The sequence below is a fragment of the Piliocolobus tephrosceles genome, chromosome 14 (assembly GCF_002776525.5).
Source record: "Piliocolobus tephrosceles isolate RC106 chromosome 14, ASM277652v3, whole genome shotgun sequence".
NCBI classification, from domain to species: domain Eukaryota; kingdom Metazoa; phylum Chordata; class Mammalia; order Primates; family Cercopithecidae; genus Piliocolobus; species Piliocolobus tephrosceles.
In genome coordinates, this window is record NC_045447.1 from 22,827,144 (window position 1) to 22,844,438 (window position 17,295).

The 17,295-nt window shown below is 42.5% G+C and overlaps 1 protein-coding gene across 1 annotated transcript in view; it reads right to left on the minus strand.

Moving 5' to 3' along the window:
• The window catches only part of PAPPA (pappalysin 1), a 247,490-nt gene that overhangs the window by 181,604 nt on the left and 48,591 nt on the right, over positions 1-17,295 (minus strand). Inside the window, exons 3-4 of the mRNA XM_023223653.2 lie at positions 12,913-13,058; positions 393-585 (exon numbers count right to left, since the gene is read on the minus strand). Of these exons, the coding sequence (XP_023079421.1) occupies positions 393-585; positions 12,913-13,058 (339 nt within the window). The remainder of the gene's footprint in view (positions 1-392; positions 586-12,912; positions 13,059-17,295) is intronic.

Consider the following 17,295-nt stretch of genomic DNA (forward strand, 5'->3'; position numbering starts at 1 on the left):
AATATAATATAATATAATATAATATAATATAATATAATATAATATAAACTTTTTTGCCCAGGCAATCACAACTCCTGAGCTCATGGAGACAAAACTAGTACCTCCATCCCAGAGGAGGTCTGTAGCAAAAGAGGGTTCCAAGTTTCTAATAACAAAGTGAATCTAAGTGCCCATTCACTTAAAAATATTTATTATTATTTATTCATTTCTATTAACAACCATTTATTTATTCCCTGATCCCAAATTTACAGCATGCTAGGTGGTGGAGATACCTTCTGAACAAGAACAAGAAATGCAGTAAAAATCCCTCTCCAAGTCAGCTTCCCTTCCAAGTTTCCCTCTTCTTGGCAGGAGAGAGAGAAAGGGATCAACATTACACAGGGCACACTCACCTTTCAAAGAAGTGGCCATCTATAGGTGGGAACCACTCCAGTGTCACAGAGTCCGTTGTGTGGCCCACAACTTGGGGGGCGAGGGCAACAGGCGCCGGTTTCCTGGAGGGCTGCCAGCTCTGGTAGACCAGGTCCAGGTAACAGTGCATTCTGGCTACTTGATTGGGCGTGAAGGAGTCCGTACAGTCGTCATCTGCAAGCAGGCAGAGGGAGAGATAAGCATCATGCTGCAAGGGCAGGCAGGCATACGAGAGAGTTATGACGGCTCCTGGCGGCCCGAGAGCCAGCACCCAAGTCGTTCCTTGCCAACTCAGGGCTGGCCTCTTCCAGTGCTCAAGAGTTAATGACCTGTGAACAAATTAGTGTAGTCATCACTTCTGGAGACAGGTGAGAGGAAACAGGAGGGAGGGAAGAGTGGATGGAGCTGAAAAACTATGGCTGAGACTGGGAAGAGAGCAGCCCGGAGGTCATGGCAAAGGACACAGGCAAGACGAGCTATTTCCCATGGTCCCCAGATCCACTGGGTACTAAGTCAACAATGCCATTACTCCCTCCCTTCCTCAACCCCCACTCAATATGTCTCATTCATTCATTCATTCACTTGTTTATCCACTCACTCACTCATTCATTCATTGATGCACTCTGGTTCCAACTCATTCCTTCACATTCTTTCATCTACTCATTTATTAATTTCACTGTTAACTGATGTGGTGATATCGTCCTTCAAACAAATCTTCTGAGTGTCTACTACATTTCTGCTCTGTGCCCAAGGGCATGGAAAGATGAAACTTTAAAAGTTCCTGCCCATGAAGAGGTACCAGTCTAGCTATGGGGTCAAGACCAGCCCAATGTATGAGTCAAGGTTGTTACAAGGGTGCTAAAGTCCATGGTGTCGATCACTGATAAGGGAGGAAGACAGCATGGGTGGGGGCAGGGACAGGCAGGTGACCAGGAAGTCTTCTAAAGGAGATAGTTGAGGTTGATCAGATTGCATGGCTAAGATTGGAAAAGAAAGGAGAGGGGCTGCAGGAGAAAGTGCTGCATGACTACAGAGGCATGGTGCCCTAGGCAGAGAGCACAGGCCAGGGAGTCAGGCAGACCTGGGAACAAGCCAGGGTAGTGTGCATGCTGAAAATATGAGTAGTAACATCTCCCACTCAGTGCTGCCATTGGTCCACTGTGCTTTAGACATGGTAAACCTCTTCCTTTCTCTCGAGTTTTGGAGTATGCATTACTATTTTCCTTATTGTACAGAAGAGGATATTAAAGCTGACAGAGGGTAAACAACTATTTTAAAATCACAAAGCTAGGGATACATCTGGGATTTGAATCCAGGCAGTCCTGATTTCAAGGCCGTGCTTCTGATCAATATGAGAACTTCTTTTCAAGCATAAATGAGACATTGTATGGATATAAAATCCTGCAGGTGGTTGATGAGTGGGAGTTGAGTCTGAGGCTAAGGGAGCTTGGAACACAATCTCTCAGGTGTCTTTGGATCTAATGACCTTTGATCCTAATCTCTTTTCCAGGGTGTGACCTAAGACCTGACCCTAAGGGAGAACGCTTGCTTCCCATTTCTCCCTCCAACAGTTTCATTCAACTGCCCCAGGGGCAGGACAAGGCACTGTTTTGGCTTAATTTCCAAAAACACCACTTCCCAGAGGTGTTCACCTGGTCAGGGAGCCCACAGCTAGGCCCCAGATAGAGGAGCACAAGGCTCTTGCAATCTTAAAATAAATCTGCTACTGGGAATCCTGCAGCATATACTGGTTTCTTCTTATCACACAAACATTAAATACGTTTGGGCAGGTGCTGGACAGTTAGACATGGCTTTGAGAATCCAGCTTAGGGAAGGGGCAGAGGTGTAAAGGAGGTTCTGTACAGAAGCTGCCTTAAATCCCCTTAGTAATTTTTTCCAATCTCCTTTCTAGCACCCCAGGGAAGTCTTTAACACATTAGGAGAAGCAGAAGAGCCCAATGTCTCTTAAGAAATACAGTATAGTGAATAATCGAGTAAATCTCTCTCAAACCCAGATCCCACCATGTAACTCCTGAATACCAAACATTCTATGGCTCCCTATTGCAAGGAAAGAGTCTTCAGTCCAAAAAGGGCCAGATAATGGGACACTTTTTTCTTCATTCACATGAACTTTTGACTTCATCTCGAAAGCTTTGGAAAAGCCACCGAATAGGTTAGATGCAGGAAAAGGGCATGATGGCTAAGGGAAGAAGTATGGCCATGCAACTAGATTAGTGCACATAGAATCTGGAGTCAAATGGACAAGTGATTTTCTGCCCCCAGTGCCTCAGTTACCCTATCTGTGAAGTGAAGACAGTGATGATAACATGATTGCTCATTTCAAAACACAGCCAAGGTGTAGGGATGTGGGGTACTAAGAGCAATGCCTGTCCCATGATAAATGCTAGTAAACGGGAATTGGAAATAGTGTGTATGTGGTGTGTGTGTGTATGCTTGTGTGTGCTCATGTCTGTGTGAGTGTTACAAAACTGGAAGCAGGAAAAAAATTCAGGATATAAAATATGCATTCTCTTTGATCTAACAATAAGGAATTTATGGATTCAAAAGATAGATACTCTGGGATAAACATGGGTAAAATAGACATACAAAGATGTTTCTTGAGGCATAATTTATAATGGTGAAAATATTACAAATAGCACATCTGTTCATTTACAGGGAAACGGCTGTGTACTTTAAGGCACAGACATAGAACAGAATACTAATCAGGCATGACCAAAAAATGAGATAACTTTAAGACTCAGTTCCCTCGTGCATAAACTGGGGGCATTTAAATAAACTCCAAACCATGAAGTTGTGAGAATTCAAAGAGCAAGAGCACAAAAAGCATTTATCAAGATGAACGATGCTGAAAAACAGTAGGTTTTTTTCCTGTATAAATATCTACTTTACTTGCTTCCCCCACAACAAAAAAGTAAATTTTTCTTTTATAACTTAAAAAGGAACCATTTTCACATTTGTCGATAAAAAAAAGTTTGAAAAAATGGATAGGTGATGGAACCTAGTAGGAAGAGAGGAATGTGTTTGAACTTTAAAGCTGAAATTGAGGCTGGGCACAGTGGCTCTCTTCTGTAATCCTTGCACTTTGGGAGGCCAAGGCAGGCAGATCACGAGGTCAGGAGTTCGAGACCAGCCTGACCAACATGGTGAAACCCCGTCTCCACTAAAAACACAAAAATTAGCCAGGCGTAGTGGTGCATGCCTGTAATCCCAGCTACTCAGGAGGCTGAGGCAGGAGAATCACTTGAACCTGGGAGGCGGAGGTTGCAGTGAGTTGAGATCATGCCACTGCACTCCAGCCTGGGTGACACAGAAAGATTCCGCCTCAAAAGAAAAAAAAAAGAAAAGCTGAAGTCAAAATCTATCCCAAGGTACATTACTTGGAGACTTAGCAACTATCAAAATCTTGGGAGAGGTACCAAAGGGTTTTCATTTATCACAAAAACTCTGTCTCAATTAGCTAATGTCTAGAGTCGGCCACACTTGGCTTCCGTCCCCGCAATGCGTCCCCTCTTGAAATCTGTGGCCACTTCTTCTGGTCTCCAGGACTGGCCAGCTCATCTTGTTCTTCTGTCTGCATCTTGTCCCAAAGCAGAAAGAACTTTGGGACTTCAGCACTGGGAAGCCTATGCTAGTCCCCACGCTGTTGATACAGTGCCCTGGGTTTGCTAACTGAAGCTTGCTCTCAAGAATAAATGTTCATCTGTGGCTGAAAGGCCCCACTGCATGGAGGTTCAGGACATGAACACCATGCCTTCACTCCACTTAGGACCTTGGGCACAATGCTGACCCCCTGTCAACCACATTTTCACCCACCATAAAATGAGGAATAAGATGTTACCTGTCTCATAAAGCTGATGAGAGCATTTAACAAGCTAACTAATGTCTAGTGAATGGATAACTAAGTTGCCTTGTGTAAAACTCCCTGTCTTTTTGATGTTTTTAAAAATAATGATAGTAATAAGTCATAATAATAAATGTAGATAATAAATTTATACTAAAAAATTCACTGTAGAATATTTGGAATATGTCAAAAATGTTACAAAAAATAAATATTACCCTGAACTCATTACCTATATATAATAAAATTGATGTCTAAGGTATATGGGTATACGTGTGTATATGTTATCTGTTTGTATATGGATGTAAATATCTAGAGTAAATTTCTGTAATTCATATCACATACATATGTACAGGTCTTACACAATATATATGGCTTTCTGACCCTTTTCACATTAAGTAGTCAATTAATAATCCTACTAATCATTATTTATTGAGCACTAATTATGATACCAAGGACAGTTCTTTTTTTTTTTTTTTAACTTGCATTTTAAGTTCAGGAGTACATGTGCAGATTTCTTACATAGGTAAACTTGTATCATGGGAGTTTGTTTTATAGATTACTTCATCACCCAAGTATTAAGGCCAGTACCCATTAGTAATTTTTCCTGATCCTCTCCCTCCTCCACACTTCAATAGACCCCAGTGTGTGTTGTTTCCCTCTCTGTGTCCATGTATTCTCATCATTGAGCCCCCACTTATAAGTGAGAACATGTGGTGTTTGGTTTTCTGTTCTTGTGTTAGTTTGCTAAGGACAATGGCTTCCAGCTCCATCCGTGTCCCTGAAAAAGATATAATCTCATTCCTTTTTATGGCTGCATAGTATTCCATGGTATATATGTACCACATTTTCTTTACCCAGTCTATCATTGATCGGCATTTAGAACAACAACAGTCCTAAGGGCTTCACTTGTACCGTTACACCTACAATCAGGCAAGGCAAGCATCCTTATCATCAATGGTATTAACGAAATAACTGAGGCTCAGAGAGGACAAGTAAACTGCTGAAGATCAAAGCTGGGCATGGAACATTCAACTTTGGTCTCCTCACTCCAAATTTCATGCTCTGAACCACCATGTTACTCCACTTCTGTTCATGTCCTTCAGCTGTCTTCTCTGTCATCTTTAGTGGCCCTATAATGTTCTATCACATGAATACCTTGCAGTTCACTTCAGCAATCCATTATCTTTGGGCTTGTAAGCAGTTTCTAATTATTCACACATTTTTTTTTTCTATACCTGGCATAAAGTAAAGGCCTAATAAATATTTAGGAAACAAATATCATTAAGAACATTCTTACGGTTAAATCTTCAAGCATACCAATTGATTTATTTGTTTTGGATATATTCCTTAGAAGTGGAATTGCTGGGTCAATCTATGTGTGCATATTAAGAAGCCATGACACACAGAAAGATGGGGACAAGACACTTGCTCCTGTAGGCTAGAGAAAGCCTGGCTTCTTGCACTTTTGAGGACCAGAGTGTCCTCCTCCAGGAACTCTTATAGCCTATTATCTCCAGAAAGTGGAACTGAGTCTGCTGCTCTTTTATCTGCTGAGGTTTCCAAGAGTTACCCAAGAATTCTACGTAACTATACTCCTCTGGAGCTCTGTCCAGCCTGCCTACTGAATTAGGCTTCCCCCCATTACCTGCCTGGTGCCTGCTTGATCTGAGCATTTGGGGCCCTCTCAACCTTCCCCAGAACCAGAAAATGAGGCAGATACCTATTAGTTAATAACACAGGTTCTGCAGTAAGAAACACTTGGGTTTAGGTTTCACCTTTGCCTTGTTTTATCTTTGTGATGCTGGGCAAGATACTTATGCTATCTGAACCACATTTTCTGCATCTGTAAAACTTGTGCACCTCCTTGGGCTACTTTGGGGATTCAATGAGAAAAGCCTATGAAAAGTTTCATACAGTGTCTGGCATATTACACGTACTCAAGAATTACTGCAGGCCTGAGCTAAGCAATATGGTAGCCACCAGCCACGCGTGGCTATTCTGATTTAAATTAGTTAAAATAAGATTGATAATTCAGGTCATTAGTCACACTAGTTGTATTTCAATCATTCAATTACCACATGGGTAGTACAGGTATTGGCTACCATACTGGCCAGAACAGATACAAACTATGTCTATCTTCACAGAAAATTCTGTTGGCAGTGCCGGGCCACAAACCTTTTCCCTACCAGTGATCAGGCCTGAGGAAGAAGCACCCAGGAAGATAAAGCAACAAGAAGTTGACCCAGCAATGTCTTCACCCAATTGTCTTGATGGAGAGAGCTCTCATGGTGGCTTTCCACAGCCCTGAGAACCCAGTCTTGTTCTGCATTTTGAATTTCATCCAGCTGCTTTTGTCACCTCATCTATCAGAAATCCTAAGGAAAACAAACATTTCAAAGCTCGTGGTCGCCTTGAATACGCTTTTGTGGGTGTAAGTTTGTTATCGTAGCTCAGTGAATTAGTTCTGCTGTTAATGGGTCACTGAGCTGAGGGGTTCCTTTAAAAAAAACAGTAAATCAATCACCCTTTAGATCTGTACAAAGGGGAACAAAGAAAGATTTAGTTTATGGGGGTCTGGTAGCTAGTGGCAGCTCCTAGCCCCTAAGAGGCCGGCAAACTTCCAAACTTATGTTATTGTTTATTTTGCATGTGCGTTGAGCTGGCCAAGAAAAGGTGCTACAGAAATGGAACGTAAGCAGTGTTGTATGAGGGGATGGGGCACCGGATGTGGGGTGTCAGCTTGGCTGGGAATGGGAGCCCAGTGGGAATCTGCTTTTCAGGAAATACCCAGCACCCTGGTCTTTTTTGAGCACTCAAATCTAAGACTCTTAATTGTACCAGAGGTGGGTTATTGACACTTTAATTTAGATTTGGACTGTATGAACCTTATACTGGAGAGGCCCCCAGGGGTCATCAGCCCAAATGGACAAGCAGAAAGAACCACTGGGGATCACCGAACCCTTTGCATTCCAGCAGCAAATTCCTCTCTTCAAATGCAATGAGGCAAAACCTCAACAGAAATGTAAAATAGTCAGAAAGAGGGTGTGCTTTCCCTGGCTCCAGCAGGAAAGAGAGCCTAAAGCCCTACTCATGTAGCCACCAGGGCAGTGCCCTGAAGCATCTCCGTGGAATAGAGTGTAAAAGCTACCCAAGTTGCTCAGTTTCCCCACTCAACCATCAGCTAGCTGTCTTTAGAAGAAATACAAGAGTAAAAGAGAAAAATACTTGGAGGCAGATATGTGACTTGGTGCAAATGACTTCAGTGAGCTTCAATGCTGCCATCTGCAGAGTGGGGATAGTTCTAACTCTACACATTTGTTGTGAGAATTAAATGAGAGAGAGCATATTAAAGGCCTTTCTGGACAATATTTTGTTACATGAGTAGAAATATTGCTTTTGAAAATAATAAATTTTATATACCCATTATAAGAGAATTTATTCATTTTCCTCCTTCCCTCCAACTCTCCCTCTCTCCTCCCTTTCTTTACTTCTTCCTTTCCTAACAAACATTTATTAAGCACTGGCACCTGTGCTAACTTCTGAGAATAGAATGATGTATTAGATGCAATCTTTGCATTGATAAAATTTGCTTGTTCTAGCGGGGAAAGAGACACCAAGTTGAGTATGATAACAGAATTTGATGCTGGCCTGCCATGTGCAGTTGTGTGCCTTGTGACAAACACAAAAACTCTTAGCTGAAGGTGCAGTGGTTAGGGCTATGACAGCCCTGAGGAAGGAGTGTCTTGTTCTAATTTGCCAAAGGTGCTAAAAGGGTTCAAAGGCCTTGATGTATCTTGTGCTAAAGGGAAGTGTAGGGTATCCCCTAATGCTCCTAACACTGCTACTAGTGGTACACAAATGGACTATGATGAGATATACGCAGTTAGGAAAAAAAAAAATCATACCCGATCTCATGTCATGATTTTCTCTTTGCAAAATACAAAGCAATCTTATTGTTCTTGTAAAACATAATAACAGAGAATGTGAGAGTTTTATGCTTATCTAAGGGACACATGGGTTAAATAAAAAAAGTTCAACAACCATGAGCTTAGAAAAATGTGCTGCACATTTAGGAAGGATCATGGAGATGCAAGTCCAACAATTCCATTGTCTTGAGAAAAGTGAAACCCGGAAAGAGAATGACCCAAAGACATTAGGTGGATGAGTGGCAGAGCTAGGCCTTCCATCCTTAGAAAAGGTAAGTAGCTTGTTCAAGGCTCCCCCGAGCCAGGATTGGATCCCACATCTGACATCCAGTCCTGTTCACCCTACAGAGTGTAGGGCCCTACCTGCATAGCTCATGAAGTTGTTGTAAGGAGTGCTGAAGAAGCTATGAAAGCCACAGGTGTCATTTCCTGGCCCTGGGTCACCGCAGGACTTGTGTTTAGGGGCTGGGTTGGTATCATTGCAGAGGTCTCCAGTCTCGAAGGAGGGCTCTGTCTCCATGCAGGGGTCACTGCAGGACTGGATTTCTGAGATGCCTCGGAAGACGTGATAGAGGCCCAGGCTGTGACCGATCTCATGGATCATGGTGTGGGTGTGCCCAGGCATGCCATAGAAAGATGGGTTCAAGACAATGCCACCTGTAAGGGGAAATCCAGAGAATCAGGCAAACTAGGTACTCTGCTTCTTGGTACAAGAACCCTCAAGTCCACCAAGGATAAAGAGATGCTGCCCAAAATAAACACAAGCTTCTCCACCCTAGGACTCCATTGCCCTGAGAGCTGTTACAACCTGTGACATGAATCATGACTTATCAGAGTGGGAAGGAATCTCAAAAGTCATTTTGTACAATTCCTTCATTTTTCGTATGAAAACGCCAATGCCTAAAGAAGTGAAGGGACTTACCCAAGGTGATTTCAAGCTATTTCAATGGAGAGCAATTCAGAAACTCTGATTTCTGGGCCAGTAAACCTTTCTGCTGCAACCTCTCCCTTACAAAGTAAGGCCTACTCTTATTTCCAAATATTCTACATATTCTTGTCTAGACAAAGCCCTCAGGGTCAGAGATCTTGGTTCTGGTTCTCATTTTGCCTTCACTAACTCTGTGACATCAAGTGGATTAACTAGCATCTCTGAACCTCATATCTTCACCTCTGATGCTGTAAGAGCATGAACACTCATGAAAGTCAGCACCATGTTGTATACACTGTTATAACAGTTTTCATACTAGCTAATGTCACTTGAGCAGGACTCTTAATCAATATTCTATAGTTAATGACTATCACAGGGCCTGGAGCAGGGTATCTCATTAAATGTGTGTTGAATATTTGCTGAATGTTAACTCATCTAAAGAAGTTTGTGAGGTTTAACTAATCTAGTGTGAGCAGCTAGAATAGCACCTCCATACATCAAGTACATCACCTGAGGACAAGCAGCATGATCATCACCTGAGAGCTTAGTAGAAATGCAGAATCTCAGGCCTCACCCCAGACCTACAGAAGCACAATCTGTGCTTTAAAAAGAGCCTTGAATAACTTGTCTGTATATTCTAGTTTGAGAAGCAATGGTCTATACCACATGCCTCAGAAAATTGAAAATTGCTTGGCTTGGGCAGATAGACAGAACAGATCTCAGCAGAATTTATGGGTAGTATTTGTGCTGTGTTCATCTTAGGCATTGGAAAGATGCATACAGGCTGGCAGAGAGATAATTAAACTTTAAAACTTAACAATGTTTAGGGGAAGGTTAAAACTCAGGTCTGTGAACCTTGAAAGTAGGCGCTTTAGGTGGAGAGCAGCATCTTATAAAAATGGTGAGGAGGTAGGGTCTTGTTGATTTGAGCTGGCAAGCCCCACATGGGCATGGGGAGTTTCATCTTAGACTGAACCTCTGGAATGGTGTGCTTGCTCAGTCAAGGGACTCATAGAGTCTATGCAGAGGTCTCTGATTTTGAAGAAGGACTCTGTCTCCATGTTAGGGTCACTGGTGGACTTGATTTCTGAGACTGAATTTCTGAGCAATTTTGAATTGCTTAGAGCTTTCTAACACAAAGATAAAGACGTGTGAGAGGGCATGTGAGTGTGTGGGTGTGCACATGCACTTGGGTATGAGAAGGGGGCAGGCAGAGGCAGGGAGGAAGAAAAATTGAGACAGGAAATCTTTCTCAATTATTTTCTGTCAATCACAACATGAAACATAATCCGCTTCCCACCCAAGGCTTTTTCCAGGGATCATGGTGTAACAGCAGAAAAAGAGAGGAAAAATATGGTTGTAATAAATTGGGTTTGATTGGGGCTACTGCAGAGGAATTACTCATGAGCAGCATCTCTCGGGATGGGGAGAGGGCAGCCTGGAGTCCAGCTGCAGTTAGCTGACATGGGTTGCAATCCTTCTTCTGCTTCACACTGGACTTGTGACTGTGGAAAATGAACTTTGCATCTCTGGTGAGCTCTAAAATAAGCAGCTACAATAATGCCAATGATCCTCTGTCTCTCCATGAAGCTTCATTATTGAGGTAATGAGGGGAAAGGACCGTTCCAGGGATGATGACTGGATTGCAGACTTAATGTCTAGGCTAACCCTGTTTGCTTTACCTCATCCCCTCCCAACTCACCCCTTTTCACAGAGTGACAGCACTTGGGCCCCAGTCCGGTTTCATTGCTTCTCTTAAAAGGTGAAATAGCTTGAGCCTGACATCATCCTGAAATACTATAACATGCTATGGATTTATAGCCTCCCTTATTCCTGGCCCTGAGCCAGTCTCTGAAATTTATGGAATTATCAGGAGTAGTTTTTTCTAACTGTAGAAGCCTGCTACTCAATCCGTCTCAGATTCTGATCATGGCCCTTTCAGTTGCTTTTCTAATAGGACAGAATTTCAGAATTGAGAAGGATCCTTAGGGTCTTCTAGCCTCCTAGGACCTGCTTATTCAATACTGAAGGACACTGAGACCTGAAGAAGGAAGGATAACTGCCTAAGGCCATACTGCTAAGTAAAGTCACAGCTGAAAACAAACAGGAATTTTGGCTCTAGTCGAGCATTACGTCTATACATCATACTAGGTATGTGATATAAGCTGATCACCTTCAAGTTTGCCTAAGCTGCACGCTCTCTTCTGCCCAACCCCGCTTGTCTGTATCTGTCTGTCTATCTGCCTATCTACATCTGCCTATATAGATACACATACATCAGCTATCTCAGGATTTCTCAATCTCAGCACTATTGACTTTTTAGTCTGCATAATTCTTTGTAGTGGACATTGTGGACATTTAGCAGCATCACTGGCTTCAACCCACTAGATGCCAGTAGCATTCCCCCATTTGTAAGAAGCAAAAATGTCTCTAGATATTGCCAAATGTCTCCTGGGGTATAAAATCCTCCCAGCTGAGAACAAGTAGATATTTATCTTTGTATCTATCTTTATTTATACAACCACACACACAGGCGCGCGCGCACACACACACACGCACACAAATTGGTTTCATTCTCTAAAAAACAATTGAGACATGAGAGTCGTCTGGAGGAAACTAAGTCTATGGTTTCATTCAGTAAAACTTCCATTATTTGAATTTCTAATTTCCAAGACAGAATAGCAATGGAGCAGCTACTGGACTGTTTCACCAGGAGACCAGGCAGGCCTGAGGATACAGTCAGCACTGTCACTGCTGAGCCTGAACATTCTCAGATAAAGATGTTCACTGAGTCATCATGATTCATTCTTGTAAATAATGGGGACATTCTACCAAAGGGAAAATGATTAAATAAATGGCGGTGCCCTTGTTCAAGGGAATATTATGTGGCTATTAAAAATCTTGTCTTTAGAGAGGGGGAAATAACCCAGAAGGGTGCTTTTCTTTTGTGATTTTAAGTGAAAAAAAAATGGGTGGGAAGCTAAGGATAAGACTTCTGCGACATGGGAAAAAAAGTAGACAGTATAATATTAAGTGAAAAAAGAACACAGAATTTCATCTATGCTATGATTTTTAAGATGTACAGTTAAAAAAATGTATGTTTACATATAGATGTGTCCTGGAAGAGAGCATGGAAAAAATAAAATTAAAGAACTACAATGTTTGCTTACAGGGCCTGGTTCAGAAACTGTTGTCATGTCTAACTTTTGGTGACTGGTTTGTACAAACTTATGTCTTGTTTATGGATATGTATAATTTGAATGTAAGAAGAGTTCCTGTTGGTGTTGGTGGGTGGAACACGGAGGAACATGGAGTTCTTGCGAACTCACTTTTTCTTGCCTCTTTGGTGTCTTTCAAGCCAACCCATGACTGGCTGTGCCAGTACAGTGTGGTTACCAGACTGAGAAGATATTTCCAGGAACTAGGAGGCAGAGGGTATAAGGAGAAAGCAAACAATGGACAGTGTTGGAAACTTAGATTCCAATTGTGACTGTCACTGTCTTGTGTGTGATGTTGGATGAGCCCCATTTCCTCTTTGGGTCTCATTTACTCATTGATAAAACATGGTTAATAATATGGTGCTATTTCCTTCAGAAAATTGCTTGGTGGTCAAAATGAGATAAAGGATGCTAAAGAGTTTTGTAAATTAAAAAGTGATAAATAAATGAGTTTTTCACCCTCACGACTACCAGCACCACCATCATGATCATAATAATGATCATCATCGCACTAAATGTATTACTGTGCTACTCCAGTTGCCTCCTGAAGGAGTTTCTAAGACTCACCTAAGTGCATTAGGGCCTCCTTGTCCCATGGCCAAGTTGCTACTCCTGCCAACTCCTCCTCTGAGGAGTTTGCAAAGAAAATATTGAGATGTGTTGATCCATCCAATCTAAGAATGTTCTTCAGCTCATTAACATCCAAGTAGGCTCTGAAACAGAAAAAGAACCTTGACTGTTATCATGCCCCCAGAAAGATACTATTTAGATAACAGGCACACTCCAAATAATTTAGAGCTACTTTGTGTGCCAGGCACTTTGCTAAGCACTTTATAAACACTACCTTATTGAATTCCCCCAATAATATTGTAAGATGATTCCATTTTACAGATCATAAAATTAAGTCCTCGAGAGTTTAAGAGGCTTGCCAAAGTTGTTAGGCTTCTTATGAATAGAGATGTAGGGTAGTATCATTATCTCCAGAGGCTTAGAGAACCTTCTTCATACCTTACTAAGTTCAAGCTGCTACTTGGCAGTGTTTCCCTTTTTCTTAATGCTGTCTCTCCCCAGGAGTTCTCACAGAGCCCAGCCAGTAGCACACATTAATGATGGTTTCCTACTCGTCCCCTCTTAGAATAATAGAAGGGCCTCCCCATATATGAAAGATAAAGTCCAAGTTCCTAGCATGGCCTCCAAGACACAGGCGTCTCTTTAGCCTCATCTCTCTCTACAACCTCTCTTGAGCACCCCACTGCATACAGACAACATCTCTGCACCCTATATGGTGCATTATCCCATTGGCACCTTTATTCATGCTGTTTCCTCTGCTGGGACTCTGATCAGCATTTTGTTCTCTGATGAACAAATACAGAGTCTGTTCTGGTATCCCTCCTCCAGGAAGACTTCCCTGAAGCTCTTTTCACCTGCACCCCTTTTAACATCTCCATACTCGTCCACCTCCTACTAGCAGTGCGCTCTCTCTCATTTGCCATTTCAATAAATTGCTTCCTCTTTCAATTATATAATACACACTTGTGGCCACCTGGGGGAAGGGGAGGTGCCTTATTCATCTCTGTTTGCCCGGTTCTTGGCACAAAGCTTGATACCTGGTGAGCCCTCAGTAGATTTTGATGGAATTGAATTAAATTGGGAAAAGTAAAAGTAAAAATACTTAACTCTCAGTCTCAAATTCAATAATTCCTGACTAATGGGGCCTTGGTTTCCTTATCAATACATTGACATTAGTAACAGCTGCCTGATGCGCCACAGAGCATTTCTGTGGGTGGAAAACCTACACCTCTACCCTGCTGTGAACAGGATACATCTGAGACCTAGCGTGTCATGGCCACCCATGTCACAGAAAGCCCCAAGCTCACGAAACCAAACATTCCTGTGACCATAATTTGTACAACTTTTCACAAAAAAACATGAGTTGGAGATATAGGTGGGCCCAGGAGAGCTTACATCTATATCTAGGTTGAGCTGACTAATTCCAAGAATAGCCACACAAACTCAGATATTGACCTGAAATCTCGCTGCTGAGCCCTTCTCTTCCCCAGGAGCCCATATTCAACTTCTTAGGCTGGAAGCCTTGTGAGGAATTCTATTCAGTCTGCTCTGTCATCAGGGAAGAGAACGAGGAAGGAGATAGTCAACACTTACTAAGCATTTGCTGTATGCCAGACCCTGTGCTAGGTACACATGTCTCATCCCTGTTTGGTAGTTGAAGCAATGCAACGGAGTGGGTGAGATGGCTCATTCTTAAGCTACAACCCTGGGTTTGAATCCAGCTCTTCCACTTTATGGCTGGGCCACCCTGGGCAATGTACTTAACTTCCTGCACCTCAGTTTCTTTATATACAGAAAGAGTGTGGTAATAGTACCTACCCCATATAGCTGTTCAGAGGGTTAAGGTAATTAATAAAGAAAGCGTAAAGGGCTTAGACTAATGCCTGGCATGTAAAAAGCCCCAGTGCATGTTTAGTTATTCCTATCACTTATCCCCATCATACAGATGAAGGAACAGGGGTTCAGAGATCACACAACTGGCGACAAGGCCACGTACAAATCTAGACGTGTCCAACTCTTCCCACAACCTCACCCTCATTTCCAAGCTCACCCAGGCCCACAGTGAAAGGGGAAACAATGCATGGGAGGAGAATGAAAACACAGAAGAGCTGAGATTTTCTTGGATCAGCCCTTTCCACATAATTTATTATTTTCTAATTGATTTGTTCATTTCCATCAAATGTTCTCTCAGGCAGAGAACACAAATGTTATTAGAGAAAGCCACCTCTGCCCCATAGCTCTGAGATGAGAAAGCTTCAAGAGAAAAAGGGTGGGGTAGGGGCAGGGGAGACATTTTAATTGGTTGTTTATTCAGTGGTAATTGCAGAAGCCAATCTTTTCAAGAAGTGGTATTCATCCTAGCCCAAAGCAGAGAAGTGGGATGTGGGAGCCTCTCCCTGGCTTGTACGTGATTTTTTTTTTTTCATACTTTGGGAAGCCTCCATTTCCCTAAGGGGGAAGAATCCACAGCAGCAATCGAGGCCCCACTGGCCTCTCTCTTCCCCACCTCTCCAAGGGGAACCTACCCAAAGGAAAAAAAAAAAGCAACAACACAGCTCTGTGGATGAAAGTCTTCCTTTTGCTGCCTGAGGTCTTCCCACTAATACAGAGCCAGGCTGAGTGTCTCTCAAATATATCAGGGGGAAAATCTTTGGAACAGGAGTCCATGTGGGTATTTACCTTCCTACCCCTATGCCTTGAAAGGATTTTTTTTTTTTTTTTTCACGTCAACAGGATAGAAGAGAAAGCACAGGAGGTCAACTTCAGAAGGAACACGACTGTCTAGGGATAGTGAAGATGAGAGAAGGAAAATGGACACGTGACTTCCATTTTGCAATTGTTGGGAAGGCTGTGTATACATTGTAAATTGGTCAAATGTACTTTAAAATGTCAAGGCTCATGCTTGTAATCCCAGCACTTTGTGCAGCCAAGGCGGTGGGAATGCTTGAGGCCAGGAGTTTGAGACCAGCTTGGGCAACACAGAGAGATCCCATCTCTACAAAAAATTTAAAAAGTTTAGCTGGGAATGGTGGCACATGCCTGTAGTCCCAGCTACTTTGGAGGCCAAGACAGGAGGATTGCTTGAGCCCAGGAGTTCAAGGCTGCAGTAAGCTATGATTGTACCACTGTACTCCCACTTGGGCAATAGAGCAATAGGCCATCTCTCAAAACAAAACCCAAACAAACAGACATTACTCACTTCTCAGAAAAATCAATCAAAATCCCCAACTCACACAGAGTTGGACAGACAGACCTATATCTGTCTGCAAGTTGTCTGTCCAACTCTGTGTGTGTATTAGTCTGCAGATTAATCTGTGTGTATTTATCTGTAGCTTAATCTGTGTGGCTTAATCTGTGTAGAAGCTTTGCTACTCAGAATTGGACAGATAGACCTATATCTGTGGACAAGTAGGTTTAAGTCTCTGAGTATCAATTAGCTCATGTGGATCCCAACAGGATCAAATAAGACAGCTCAGCACAGTCCCAGCACATAACTAGAAAATGCGAGCCCTCCATATCCTGGTCTCCTATTTTCTCCTGCTGGGAAAGAACCTAAACTGACAATCTGCCTCTGGGTGGCTCTCCCAGTTTCAGCTTTCAGTGTCTCTTCCTCATTACCCAACCTTCTTCCTCCTACAACCTCAATCACTCAAGTTCTCTTGGTTATCTTATTCTGAGAACCTCTAGTTTTTCCCAATTATGCCCAACTCCTAGGCATGTCCATTAGTTTCCCTTCTCTGCCTTGCAATCTTTACTCCTGATTCTTGGCCCTTTTAAATCTTATGAACCCTGCAAAGTCCAGCTTACATGTGATGCACTCCATGTATCCTCTTACGACCACCCTTGTCTATAAAGTAGGGATGATGATGACCACCTGTCAGGGATGTCATGAGGATTAGAGGCAACACAGGTTAAGTGCCTAGCATGGTGACTGGCACAGAGAAGGCATCACTGATTAGAATAGGCTCCTTTTATTGCATTATTGTTAGCAAAACAAAAACTATTAGCAACACTCAAATCATCATCATCACCTCTATCTGAAAATGAGTCCTCCTTCCTCTGTGCCCCCTACTTTTAATTCTAGTACTTATCACTCTGCTTTGGGTTATATTCACTGTGTGAGCATCTATCTTTTCTGTCAGGTAATGAGCTTCTGGCAGTTGGGACCAAATCTTTATTATCTCTGTATCACTTAAAAGTATCCTTCAAGAGAGAACCACCACCGATGGGCAGCTACTGAGTGCCTCTCTCTCAAATTGCATAGTTTCAAAACAGGATGAGCAAGCCCAGAGCTCAAGGAAGGGAAATGACTTGCCCAAGGTCATATATCTAATACAGGGAATAGAAAAGCCTGCCAACAAACCTCTCTGCTCTAACCTG